Source organism: Scomber scombrus, chromosome 2 (assembly GCF_963691925.1).
Source record: "Scomber scombrus chromosome 2, fScoSco1.1, whole genome shotgun sequence".
Taxonomy (NCBI): Eukaryota; Metazoa; Chordata; class Actinopteri; order Scombriformes; family Scombridae; genus Scomber; species Scomber scombrus.
In genome coordinates, this window is record NC_084971.1 from 22,144,762 (window position 1) to 22,158,321 (window position 13,560).

The 13,560-nt window shown below is 37.9% G+C and overlaps 1 protein-coding gene across 1 annotated transcript; it reads right to left on the reverse strand.

Annotated features, from left to right (window-relative positions):
- Positions 1–219: 219 nt before the first annotated feature.
- LOC133988284 (polyunsaturated fatty acid lipoxygenase ALOX15B-like) lies at positions 220–7,947 on the reverse strand. The gene is made up of 15 exons (XM_062427888.1): positions 7,923–7,947; positions 7,664–7,841; positions 7,202–7,406; positions 6,960–7,041; positions 6,550–6,672; positions 6,254–6,357; positions 5,864–6,030; positions 5,547–5,690; positions 4,996–5,199; positions 4,725–4,811; positions 4,445–4,614; positions 1,729–1,850; positions 1,485–1,585; positions 1,004–1,174; positions 220–873 (listed from the first exon to the last, which is right to left on the reverse strand). Exons 2-15 carry the CDS (start codon positions 7,814–7,816, stop codon positions 694–696), a joined length of 2,013 nt encoding a protein of 670 aa, XP_062283872.1. The 5' UTR covers positions 7,817–7,841; positions 7,923–7,947; the 3' UTR covers positions 220–693.
- Positions 7,948–13,560: the final 5,613 nt, after the last annotated feature.

A 13,560-nucleotide genomic window follows, 5' to 3' on the forward strand; every position in this document is an offset into this window, starting at 1 on the left:
GCCAAAAACACATTTAAACAATGTTGTCTAGCATTTCTAATGATTACATTTAAAAGTGAACAAGGGCAAACTTAAAAAGACAAACCAGGGTTTCTACTGTTGATATTGAGATTGGAGGACATTTACAGTGAATATGTATTTTTCTTAGAGATAACTTTTTTTCCTGTTTTAAATAAAGTTCATTATGAAAATTATGAGAAAACTAGGTGAATACTGGTTATGAAATTGTTTTTTATTGTTTACCACACAAACATTCACATTTAAAACAATTTTCTAGAACATATCAGTCAGTCCAAACAAACTCAAGTACAGATCAAGCTTTAATGGTCACAGCTGTGACATGCAGACATTTTTCAGAGCAAACATATGTTCATAGGAGAATAATGGATTAGTTCATTTTAATGTTGAGACAAAAAATAATAAAATCAACTTTTTCCACACTATGTGTAAGAAACATGTCTTTCACCTTTATGCAATTTATAATAAGCTGCAATGTATTTTCATGTATGGTTTAAAATGCTAATTTCTCACCACAGTTCACCATCATGAATCATCATATGATTATCACATACAGTAGTTTCTTCTCATTTTAACGCTAGCACAAAACAGAGCATGCAGTTCTTCCCTGCCTCACCATTTGTTAAAGTGGGTCTAAATTTCATCAACAGCTTAAGAGGTCAAACTTTCTGATATTCAGATGGCCACACTATTCTCTATCTCCTTTGGATCCATGTATGTGTAAGGGACATCCAGATTCTTGTTTCGGGTTTTGATGGCTGCACTTAAAGCGTCAAGTTCTTCTTGAAACTCCTTTATTAGCTTGCAGGGAATCTCCTCTCTGAAATGTTCCTCTGGGTATTGACCAAGAGGGACCTGATGAGATCAACAATATGTTCAGTAACCCTTTAATGCTAGTAAAACATACAATCTTGGCTCGATGACATATTTATCTACTTTACACAAACTGTAATTTAAATGTGGTTTATGTAATTTGGGCACTTACAAAGTCAGAGGACTGCCTGCTGAGTAGCCACATGGTGGCCATCCCGTTAACCGTTGTGCCGACATCGGGGAATGTCTCCAGCATCATTGCCTCGCTTGTTGTCCCCCATTTGGTTGGTGGAGGAAGTTTCAGGGTGATAGGAGTGTTGGGCATCCAGGCACCATAGTCATACTGCAATGAATCCATTATTAATGGAAATATGGTATGGATTATTTACAGTGTAGCATTACAAATTTTAGAATTATTGGAGCTCTATAGAAAAGAAAGTTTAAAGCCAGACAGCAAAATGTACATTTAAAATCAGCATGTTTTTTTATGTTCAAGGTTCAAAGTCCAATGTTATTTCTTAAGGCAGAATTCATTAATCTCTTCAGTTCAGAGAAGACTACAAAACCTGATCAATACTATACTACTACAACTAAAATTTAAAATATTAAATAAATATTATAATTGATCATCCCGCTGCATTACAATGACTCACCTGTCCAGTATTGACAGATGCATGCTGGACTGAGCAGGTGAAAAGCACCATGGTGACAAACTTGACCAACTCAGCCACAGTGGAGAATTTCTGAGGAATTCCTGAGAATTAGAGAGAATAATCTGTGTTACATTTAGATGATTAAAGAAAACTTTGATTTATGTGTGCATTATGATAATATAATGGTATATACATCTGAATATAACACATCATATATCATGAAGATTGAGCTTTTAAAGCCCACCTGTGCCTGCTCGGGAAAGGAATCCATGTTCAAAAATGTCCCCAATCCACTTCTGCAGTTCGGTGTCTTGCCTGACTTCATCATCATTCTTGTAGTAGTAGCAGAGAATTTCCTGCACAAACCTATGAGAAATGTGTTCTGTATTATATATTCTAGATTATAGATTTTTCATGCACGCTGCAGTAGAAACACTCCATTTTGTAAGATAATTTAATCACATCAGAGAATTCTTTATAGAACCTCACAGCAATATTTGACGCAGTGGACATTACAACTTTAATTGAAGCTCTAATATAATGGAAGGATATCTCAAATTCTCTTTTCCCAATATGATAGATAGATAGATAGATAGATAGATAGATAGATAGATAGATAGATAGATAGATAGATAGATAGATAGATAGATAGATAGATAGATAGATAGATAGATAGATAGATAGATAGATAGATAGATAGATAGATAGATAGATAGATAGATAGATCGATCGATCGATCGATAGATAGATCGATAGATAGATAGATAGATAGATAGATAGATAGATAGATAGATAGATAGATAGATAGATAGATAGATAGATAGATAGATAGATAGATAGATAGATGAAAACTTTATTGATCCCCTTGGGGAAATTTAGGAAATATAGTCCCATACAGATCCTAATTCAAGTCTTCAACAGATACCACCTGTTGGGGTTATAGTATGGCTGTACTGTAATTTTTCTCTCTTAATATCTTCTTCATCTAACACCAAGACCACTTGATATTTAAAGGGAAAATCAATAATAAAAGAAACATAGAATAAATGATACAGCATTGCTCTTAATGGGTCGAGAAATGTTAAAACTAAGACAACACATGATCTGTAATATTAAAACAGATGTTTGGTTTTTTTTGTAGAAAAGGATCAGTCCTGGAATGTTTGATTACTTGTCATTTTGTTGTGTCAAATACTGAGAAGCATTTCTATCCATCCTACTTACATTAGCCAGGGCAGATTACTGTAAATTTCAGAAACACTTCTCACCTCAACACAATAAAATTCAACAGCACCACAAATTTAAAATTATTATAAGACAGAATAAACACCTCTTTGAAATATTCCCAACAAAAGCTCATTATAAACATTTTGCATTTTATATATTTCATCACACAAAGAGGATATTGCATTAAGCGGGTCTAACTGACAGAATTGCAAAACAAAAAATCATTGGTAAAGAACAGAGAAAGACCTAAAAGAGGAAGAGAAAAAACCCCACAGAAACTGAAACATTTTAGGATTTGAGAATGAGGTAGTTGATATGACATTACATTAATGAATACTAATAAATTATTGACAAAAAAACCCACACATATGTTTCAGCTTTTCAGGAACATTAATGATTTAAAAAATCCTTAATGAGAAAACTAATTGAGTTACATAAAAGAACAATCCTATGTCCTATGTTAGGACAACTTGTTGGGCATGTTTATTTATCTAAATCAAATCTACATCAAAATGGGCAACATGTATTGTATTCCAAACATTGACTGCTAATTCTCTATTATTCTCTATATTTCTTTGTCATATACTGGCTAATACTAGCTTGGCTAACACCAGGCCGCGTCTCAATCTCATGTGAGATTGAGGTAGGGTCTGGCGAGGAGCCGTTCATTTCCTCGTATTTGAGGCAGGATCAACAAATGTCAATCAAATGCTTCTGTACGCTACTGGAAAAATGTACAGCCAATCATATCAACGATAGATGTTGACATATTCAGAGCCTGTAGGGAGCAGCGCGAACACATCCTTTTTATGAAGGAAAAATCATGTAGCGCAAGTTTTTGTTCTATTTTCAAAGTGAACTTGCCTTCCAATTTATTTAGCACACAATCTACTGCTGCTTTGAACGGTTGCTGCACCTCCGTGGCCGCCATGCTGAATGTAAACAGAGTCGCTCTATGGTCGTCATTGCCTTGAGCATGCCTCCCTTTTCTGTGATTGGTTCCCTATCTCAGGCGAAAATTTTGTCTTGGTGGCCTTGCTAACTTTCTGAGCGAAGTAGAATCTTGCTCGAATGAGAGCATGGGTGTACCCAGGCTCAATATTAATTATAAATGATGTCAGAGCAGTTAGATACATGAGCACCGAGTGATTAATGATAGTTAAAAACAAACCCTTGCACAGGGTGGATCTACATAAAAGATTGGTAACATTATGGCTATTCAGTCTGAATATCAGGTTCCAATGGGATGAACTCAGTGGAACAAAATCTTCCCTCTACTCCTATATTTGTATTTTCTGGTTGCTTTCCTACGAGGAATGGTGTTCACTGCTGGCACAATCTCATTAACTCAGATGTGTAGCCTTTGTGCTGGCCAGCTAATCTGATCCTGCCACCACTACTTCAGTCAAGGAGAACATGTGATCCATTTCATTGCTTAGTTTCTGTATGACACCACTGTAGTTTCAATACCAGTCAAAAGTTTAGACATACCTTGCTAACTTTTGACTGACACTGTATGTTTAATGAGTTTTTCCCACCAAGTAGAAAATAAAAGCTATTCCTGCTGAAGTTTCTCATGTCACCTCTAGCCCTAACCCTTATCTCAGGCACACTCATGTTTTTTTCACTTTAGTATACTTTGCTGTCTCCATTTGCAGTGTAGCATGATAACTACACGCCACTAAATCAACAATCATTTTGCACCAGTATAAATCATAAACTCAATGCTCTACCTGTAGATGATATCCCACAACCTGAGTCCATCATCCCTGTAGTAGAAGTTTGGCACGTCCTGTAGCCCACGCTCAGCAATGTCGTCGTGTATACAGAGGGAGTTGTAGGTTATTGCGGACAGTGATCTCCTCAGGATTGTGACCATTCCTTCTCCACCAGAAGATGCAAACTAAGGAACAGTAAAAAATGTAAGGAATATAGTTAAGAGACAAATACTGTACTTTATATTTAAAACATTGTTAAGGTAGTGCTCTTCTTTGCCTGTTGGTCTTCTCCTACCTTTGTGAAATTTCCTTCCTCAGATATAAGGTTACTTCGAGCAAGTAAGTTGATCTGCAGAGTGTAGCGAGTGTGAGGAATGAGGAGCTGAGAAAAAGATGACGCTGTGTTAGTAACAGTATTGCCTTATAACAAAGTACATCTTGCAATGCCAAAATACACTAAAATAGTCCATACAGGATACAAAATCAGGAAGTTTGGTGGAAAAAAAGAAAAAAGAAAAAAGAAAAAAAAGAACTGCAGTAAGTTCAGTATTCTCCCATTTAGTTACCTTGTACAGAGGATGCACCATGGGCATGTTGCGCAGTAGTGACACTGCAAACACTTCAGCCAGCAGGTGAGTGCGCAGCAAGTGAGTGTTGAGCTGATGTTCATTGAAATCTGCACTTCTCACAAAAGTCTTTGCCATCAACCAGTCATACTCAGGGTCAGTTGGATAAAAGATGCGATTGTCAACTGCTGGAGTCTGCTTAAGCTACAGAAGAAGACAGGTGATTCATTCAATGAATAAAGTCATGCAATCCATGATCAGTACTGGTCAATAATGCATATATATTTTTCAGAAATTGTCTTTTTAAGATTTCCTGTTTAAAAAAAACAAATCCCAATTGAAGGTTAAAGGACAGTTGATGTACAGATTGTAAAGACCTTAAAGAGGTCAGACTTGATCTGACTTGACTTGTGTTTGGGTCAGACTGCCAGTCTGTCAGTTGTTAGCAGATGAAGGAAAGTGACCAACTGATGTCTTAGCTACCATCTACTTCATGTTTTTAATTTTTATTTACAGCTAACATATTAGATACATTTGTGAGCTAATCTTACCTGAATAGCAACTGGCACCAGATTATCATTGGGTGTTTTGTAGAGCAGGACGAGGGGAGCCGCCAAGTACTGCTTCTTCCCATTGATGGTGTTTGTTTTCACTCCATCCAGACACTTGTAGTCACACAGGAATATGTTGCCTTTCTGTTTGAAATTTTAGTGACAATGACAAACTCTTGACTGGCACTTTAAATCAGATGAGATCGTATATATTCTGGTAATCAAGTCAAAGTTCCAAGTTTAACATATGGTTCTGATATTAAGATCAATGGGAGACAATTTACTTATTCCAGGAGAATGAGGAAAAAAATAATCACCTTCATTTCACCTGACAGGCTGGGATGAATGACGTCAGCCATACGGGCCTCATCGACAGGGAAGTTTTTAGGCAGAGTTGTGCAACGTTGGATCAAGATGGGGTTGGTGCCATTTAGAAACTGGTAGCCAAAAAACGCATCTTCCTTCCAGTGTTTCTGGACATAATCTGTAAAGAGAACGGAGATTAACTTCATACTGGTTACTGGATGCTGTTTTTAGTTTGATGTTTACAGTTTACATGTAATTGTTAAGGCTAAAAAATAAGAAGGAAATGTCATGTTTTGATACATACATGCTTCCTTCTCTGCCAAATCTTACAACAATGTTTAACACCTGGCATAATATGAATGAGCTATTGGGAGTTATATTGTACCATTGTAGTGCAATACCTGATATGTCAGTCCTTTTGCAGCAGAACACCCGCTTAATACTATCAAAGTCTGTCCAGTTCTCTGTGCTGTCAGCCAGTCCCTTCAAGCTCAGCTCAGCCAGCCTAGAAAATAAAAACAATGGCTGGCTGTAACAGTACAAATGGCTTTAGCTTCATATTTAACAGGCAGATGTGACAATGTTATCTACACCATGTTGTCATCTTATTTCCTGCAATTCAGCAAATGAGTGTAATTCCCGAAATATTAAACTGTTTCATTAAATCACTTTGACTGGAAAGCAGGTAGGACCTCACCCTGTGGCTGCAGTGTAAGCAAACTCTGCAGTCTTGGTGAAGGAAAAGCGGACCTCAGCAGGCAGAGAAAGAGGGTCTTTTGCCTCTATAGTGTGGGGCATTCCCTCTGCATACACATCCCAGCTTGGTAAAAACAGAGAAGAGCAGCTTTGTGAAAAACATGACTTTAGATAATTTAGAGAATGCAACCATAATAAACTAAATATTTGTATGATGGTTAATTTACCATTATACAGTACCAGTCAAAAATTTGGTCACACTTTCCCATTCATTTGAATGAGAAAGTGTGTCCAAACATTCGACTGATACTGTATGTCATGAACATACCAAACCAAAACTGTGGGAGGTTTGGATGCATTTTAGTTTGGGGCTTTAAATTATGCTACAATACATGCAAACAGAGCTCTCACCGATAGTCTTTCTCTCGCTGCTTCAGCTCCTGCTGCCGCGTGTACTTGCCAAGATGATGGTTGTGTTCAAAGACTCTCAGAGCTTTAAAGAGAAAAAAGAAGGTTTACAACTGTTGATACAGTATATAGGCATGATTTTGCTCCAGTCTCTTTATAGTCTAGCTTGCAGAGCCTGTCTTTCTTTCATGTCCTCTGTGGTCAGTGAAGTGTACAGCATGTCAGACAAGCAAATTTCAACAAACCTGTTGCCTCACTGAACCGGTGAACCTCGCTGTCACTGATCCAGCGGTAGATGGGAACGCTGTAGATGTCTCCTTCTGGATATTTTACTTCCACCTTGGAACAGAACCAAGCATCATCGGGGAACAGTGGGAGACACTGTTTGTCTAGCTCTATCAGCACTAGCTTTCCGATGGATTTAGGGCAGGACACAGAAAAAGAAGACACCTGGAGTAATAAAAGAAAAAAACAACAACAGATGAAGCACATTTAATAACACAGAATTGAACTGTCACACCTCAATAATTAGTATACTATTACTCAAAGTACAATGGTGGACAATTCCCTGCAGAAAATAGGTTGTGGAGTTGTAGCTGAGTTGATTCACATCAGCTATAATCTCATATATCAAATATAATCTCATATAGGCAAATTTAAAGAAGCATGCTATACATTTAAAAATAGAAGGGATATTTCAGACTTACTTTTCCTTGTCCAAATGCTGCAGCACCTTTAATGTTCACAAGCCATGTGCGGTTGCTCTCCCCATCTGTGCCTACCAGCTTAATAAAGACGTTGTTGAAAGTGTTGGCAAAGGCCAGGTTTCCAGTGAAGACAGTCACTTCATATTCCCCCATTTTCACTCTGGAAAGCAGAAGAGTACTGGTGGAGACACATTTATCAGTAATGTACTACAGTCCAATAGTCTTTAATAGAAATCTTTCCAAAAAGCAACTATCTTACCTCTGTTAAGGGTTGTGGTTAAGACCAAGATACTCCTGGGGTAAACAATGCTCTCCCATCACCACTGATTCCTCTTTTTATACATACAGTTTTGGGAGTGTCCAGTCAGTACTTACCAGATTTCTGGTGAACAATTGCTACACCTGCAAAAAACCCCAGAGTGATGATGCAAAACCCTGGCATCAGAAGGCAGCAGTAGTCTTAAAGAAAGATGAAATAAACCAGCTACTGTTAGCTGATGTCAAAACAACAAACAACACCTTCAACTTTGTTGAAAGTTGATCCATATTTATTTTTAAATAGAAATAACAACATGATAGAATTTCTAACATAACAAATAAAATATCTAAAATATAGAGACAATCTAGTGACATGTAAAAAGGATTAATGCTGTAGCCGACGTGTGCGGGATTTGACATGTGGCCTGCACTGAGATCCCTCCAGAAAAGTTATTAAACAGTGAAAGAGTTAAATTGGACTTTTTCCTCCATTTGTCATCAACATATGAGAGCTTTTCGGCAGATAAACATCTGTCAGCCCAACGACTCATCATAATTGAGAGGGACAAAGCCTGCAGGCAGACAATCACTGGACCAGGCAGTCTGACAGGAGACCAGCCAACCCGGACCATCCACACCCTGCCCGGACCGATGCACGCTCTCTGAGATCTTCCACTTTGTGGGCGTAGGCGTGGTTCTGAAGGATGGACAGCTGAGGTCCTCCATCGATGAAAGTAGGATCCAAGTACTGCATTAATCAAGGATTGATGTCAGATTGAGTAATTAAAATGTTCTTTAAAAGTAAAACTCAGTAAAACTTAAGTTTCTTAGCTTCCACATAATTACATATCGTTCATTCAAATACATCATTCATCATCTTTCATTCATGTCGCTATAATGAGTAACAATCTGTTGAATTCATATTGTATTGCAAGTTTATCATTACATTTATTTATTCATCATTTATTAGTAGTGTAGTCAATAAAATCCATAAAATTCACTCAATTGTGTGTGTCTATTCTTTGAAGTGAAACAGGGTATATATTGAACTGCAGAGCCATGGATTCATAAATTTGACTGATTAAAATTGATTGATTTATTAAACTTAATTAATTAATCAATTAATAAACTAAAATGTTCTTACCAAATCTGGTAAGTGGTGCCCCTGATAATGAGAGCTTATAAATTTAAACATCCAAAATTGCTACAATGCAAATACTAGTAATTAAATCATCAAATACATAAACCACTAGATCAATTGGCTCAGAACATACATACATCAAGCTATTTGTTTTGGTCAAAGGAGGCTCAATTTATCAGTGCAAGTTACTATAGCACATATATAAATTATTTTTGTTGGGAGACATAAATCACATTTCGTTGCTCTATATTTGGGCAAAACTTTTTTTTAAAATTTATTTATTTATTATCATTATTTCAAAGAATTTTTTTCCCACCCATTTAATTACGATTTGTGGAAAAATAAATAAATAAATAAAATAATGGCATTTATTCCCACTCAAATAAATACAATTTAAAAAAAGAATACATATATATATTGCTTCAGATTGCTTAATAGGACTAGGTGTTACAATCCCTAATGATTCAGCTCAGCACTTTCCTTGAATAGGTTGTGAGATGTCCTCTTGGTTGGATGACCACTTAGTGATGTTTCCTCCCATGCAACACATCTTCAGTTGTGTACCCCAGCTTCATTGGGTGAATCGGCCATTCATCACAAGACACCCTAAGCTGAGGCAGGCCCACCGCAGGCTGATCAGACCTGGGTGTGTGCCGCATGGGACTAAGTGGTCATTTGGCTCCCCACCCTGTCTCCTTTCTTCCTCTGGGTCTGCCCTCTGATGCCAGCTACCTTCAAGAGCCTTGCTGTGGAACCAGCAATGAAGCCCCTGGAGCCTACCTCCACAGGGTGCACCTTCACACTCCAGCCCATTTCCTCTGCTTCAGCTGCCAGGTTGGCGTAGTGCAGCTTTTTCCTTTCATATGCCTCCTCGATGGCATCTTCCCAAGGGACCGTTATGGCTGACTTGGCTAGTTTGAATTTAATTTCACACAGAGAATCTTCCAATTTTCCAGATATCAACAAACATGCGGGTGACAAATTAAAGGAAAAAAACAAACAACATAATGTGTCTCAGTAAGGTTTTGGGACATCTCCTGCTGCCAGAACAGCTTCAATGTGCCTTGGACTCTACTGGAGGACTGAAATGTCCTATAGGTGTTTAATGATGTCTTTCCCATACATCTATATGCAGATGTCACTGCTTATTGAAACATTAACGAATTGAGCAGTCGAAGAAAAGTGAGAAAATGGCGACGGAGGGTGCTGAAAAACTCAGAGCAGACGACAATGCTAACGAGGGAGGCGGTGAAGCTAGCACCAGTTCACCTAGCATTCAAAATGTTATGGATGCCATAACTAGCCTGAATAGGACATTTGGTGTGAAGTTTGATGCTATTGCGCAGACCTTAACACAAGTGAAGGTATCTTTGACTGACATCACCGACAGGCTTACTGAAACGGAACAGGCTTTGGGCGTACACATGACCCAAATTGCTTACTTGGAGGCACGGTACACGGAGCTAGCTGCAGAGTGCAAGAGGCTACGGGAAAAGATGTGCAATTTGGAGGCTCGGTCAAGGCGAAATAATATACGTATAGTTGGCATCCCAGAAAAGTCAGAGGAAGGTCGGCCGACAGATTTCGTAACAGAGCTGCTCCCAACACTCTTGGGAAAGAACAACTTTGCTGAGTCTATAAAAATAGACAGAGCACACCGAACATTACAGAAGCCAAATAATGAGAGACCAAGAGCACTTCTTGTGCATATTCATCACTACCAAGTAAAGGAGCGCATCCTGAGCCTAGCAAGACAGTCGATGCTGGATTATAATGGGAAAAGAGTTTACATATTTCCTGACTTGGCTGAGGACATACTGTAACAGCAACATCGCTTTGACAACATTAAGGTTAAATGCAAAACCAGGGGCGTCAGGTATGGATTCCGACATCCTGCCACATTCATTGTAGCCTAATGGCGAAGGAGGGAGCAGAAACCAAGACGTTTGAGACACCTGAAGCTGCAGAAAGCTACTCGTCTGCTACTGTTGACAACTGGCCTGCTGGACAATAGACCAATCTCTTACGACTTAAAGGAGGAAAGCGGAACGGTTGTCGGATCCATGTCGGACTTAACAGCATAACGTTTTGGGACACTTTAATTTCATCGTTGAAATATATGTGTGGAGATCACTTTTGGACTAATGGAGTGAGTGGAACGTGTAGCTACTGTGCTGTATAAACGGGACGAGGAATAACGACGTTGCATCAGGTGTAAGGTTTTTTTTCTTTAATGTCTAATTACAGATCTGGAGACAAACTATAAGTCAAAATTAGACCCAAAATTGCTGAAGAAAATTATTTCACTTAAAAGTGAATATAATTCAATTCTTTCTAAAAAGACAATCAAAGTTAGTCTTAATTCAATTCTGATTTAGTCTTAGTCATCTGAAATCTTTAAGTCTTAGTCATATTTTAGTCGACTAAATATCATACGAGTTTTAGTCTTATGTCTTTTAGTCTAGTTTTAGTAGACCAAATATTAGCAGATTTTAGTCGACTAAATCTACAGTGGACTCCAGAATTTCCGGTCATTGGATGTATCTTTCAGTGTGTTATGGAATGCTATTAAGGTTTGAATATGCAATACAGACACAGATTTAACGGTTGTAATAAAAAACAAGTATTTTATTTTATTCTTAATGTCAAAAACATGACCGTGGCATTTTCACAAAAGATAATCTCACATAAAATAAGCATAAGGCCTGCTCTCCCTGAAAAATATACATGCTCCCTGAAAAAGATATGCATTCTCCCTGAATGATATGCAATGCATATGACATTCTTTCAAGATGAAGTACAATATTATTGAAATAGATAACCACCTAACTTTGAACTTATTGTCTTCTACTGTCTGTGCAAAATAAAAAACATTTAGAAAAATAAAGTGCAATTCTCAAAAATAATAATACAACTATTGGTTGTAATGCCATTGCACAAGGTATCTAAATACAGAAAATTCTTTACTGTTAATGTTCACGTACCTCAAGAGAAGTTAAATAATTGCTAGGCTACAATGCCTTAGAATGCCTTACAACGCCTTGCTAATCAACAAGATTTGAACAGAACAGATTAGTGCAATTCTCAAATGTAGAATAAAAGATGTATTGGCTGTAATGCCATTGCACACACTACCAAAGAAATACTCCTTAATGTTCAAGAAAATAAAAAAACCCCTACTCTCTCAGCATTGAAAATACAAGTAAATATCACATTAAACTAAAAACACAACTCTGTAAGCATCATCTTCTTCTTCATCATCTGTTACTCTGTGCATTGTGTGCAAAATCAAAGAGATTTGAAAAGATGTCATTGCACACAAAATGAAATATTCCTCTGTTAATAATTAAAAGAAGTATAAATGAGCTTGTATCAATGAGCTCAACTCAAGACAATTGAATTACATGCTAAGCTGTAATGCCATTATTGCATGGAACAAAAAAAATCTCTCCGCTCTCGTATTAAACAAAAAACAAAACAAATACCAGATCAGTAACTTTCAAGTTGTGCATATACTACTACAGGAAATGCTATAAAAAGCAGTGAATACAACAGTTCTATTTGTTTCTGTTCATTTTAAGGAAAGCACTTCACTCCAATGTGACCCTTCCTCTGTTGTGCTGTCCTCTTGTGAGGTCACCTGTGACTCTAAATACCCTCTCTGCAAAAGCTTGAGAGGCTGGCATAGCCAACAAGTCTAACGCAAACGTTTTTAAACTGTGATAAAAACTGTCACTCTTTTGCAGCCAGAAGTCTGTTCCTGTGTCCTCAGTGATGGGATGTGAAAGTTCTTCCTTGTACTTAATGATCTGCTGCCTGATGCTGGTTGTGGAGGTTTTCTGTTTAGGCATTGTGGTGTGGCATTTTGAGAGAAACCTAAACACTGGCTGCTTTGAGGATGGCACTGCTTCTGGTTCCTCAATAACCTCTTCTTCTGCATCATCTTCAGACTGGTCCTCCTGTTTTGTGTGTGGGAAAGTGCATTTGACCACATAGTCTTCTGCCTGTTTCAGCAGTTCCTGGATATTTCCATCAGCCACATCAACATTAACAAGGATTTCACAGACAGTTGGGTTGACAAAGCAGGCAGCTGGTGCAAGTGGTGAGAATTTTTCATCGGTTACCAAGAAGCAACCAAACGCTGGTTCAGATTTGATCTCATTTTCTCTGCAAAGTCAGTTAGGTGGCTCAGCAGATCAAATAGGGCAGGAACCACTAGGGACATAGATGTGGTGTCACTCTGGAGAGTTTTAGTGTGTTCCGCAAAAGGCAGCAGTAGGTCATGCAATGATGAAAGCTTTTGCCACTCACTAGTAAGCAAACTGTCCCATCCCATGTCATTTGTGATTTGACATACTGCATCTTTGACTGTGAGGAGTCGTGTGACCATGTTGAATGTGCCTGACCAGCGTGTGGGGCAGTCATTTACAACAATAACACCACACTGGTCCAATAACCTCTGTGTTGCATCTGAGGACTTGCGAAAGAGCTTCACAAG

Excerpts from the sequence above, each read along its gene's own strand:
- LOC133988284 (XM_062427888.1), bottom strand. The coding sequence starts at position 7,816 with ATGGGGGAATATGAAGTGACTGTCTTCACTGGAAACCTGGCCTTTGCC. Across the intron at positions 6,358-6,549 it reads GCTTACACTGCAGCCACAGG|GCTGGCTGAGCTGAGCTTGA; the intron begins GTGAGGTCCTAC and ends TTTATTTTCTAG. Across the intron at positions 874-1,003 it reads GCAGGCAGTCCTCTGACTTT|GTCCCTCTTGGTCAATACCC; the intron begins GTAAGTGCCCAA and ends TGATCTCATCAG.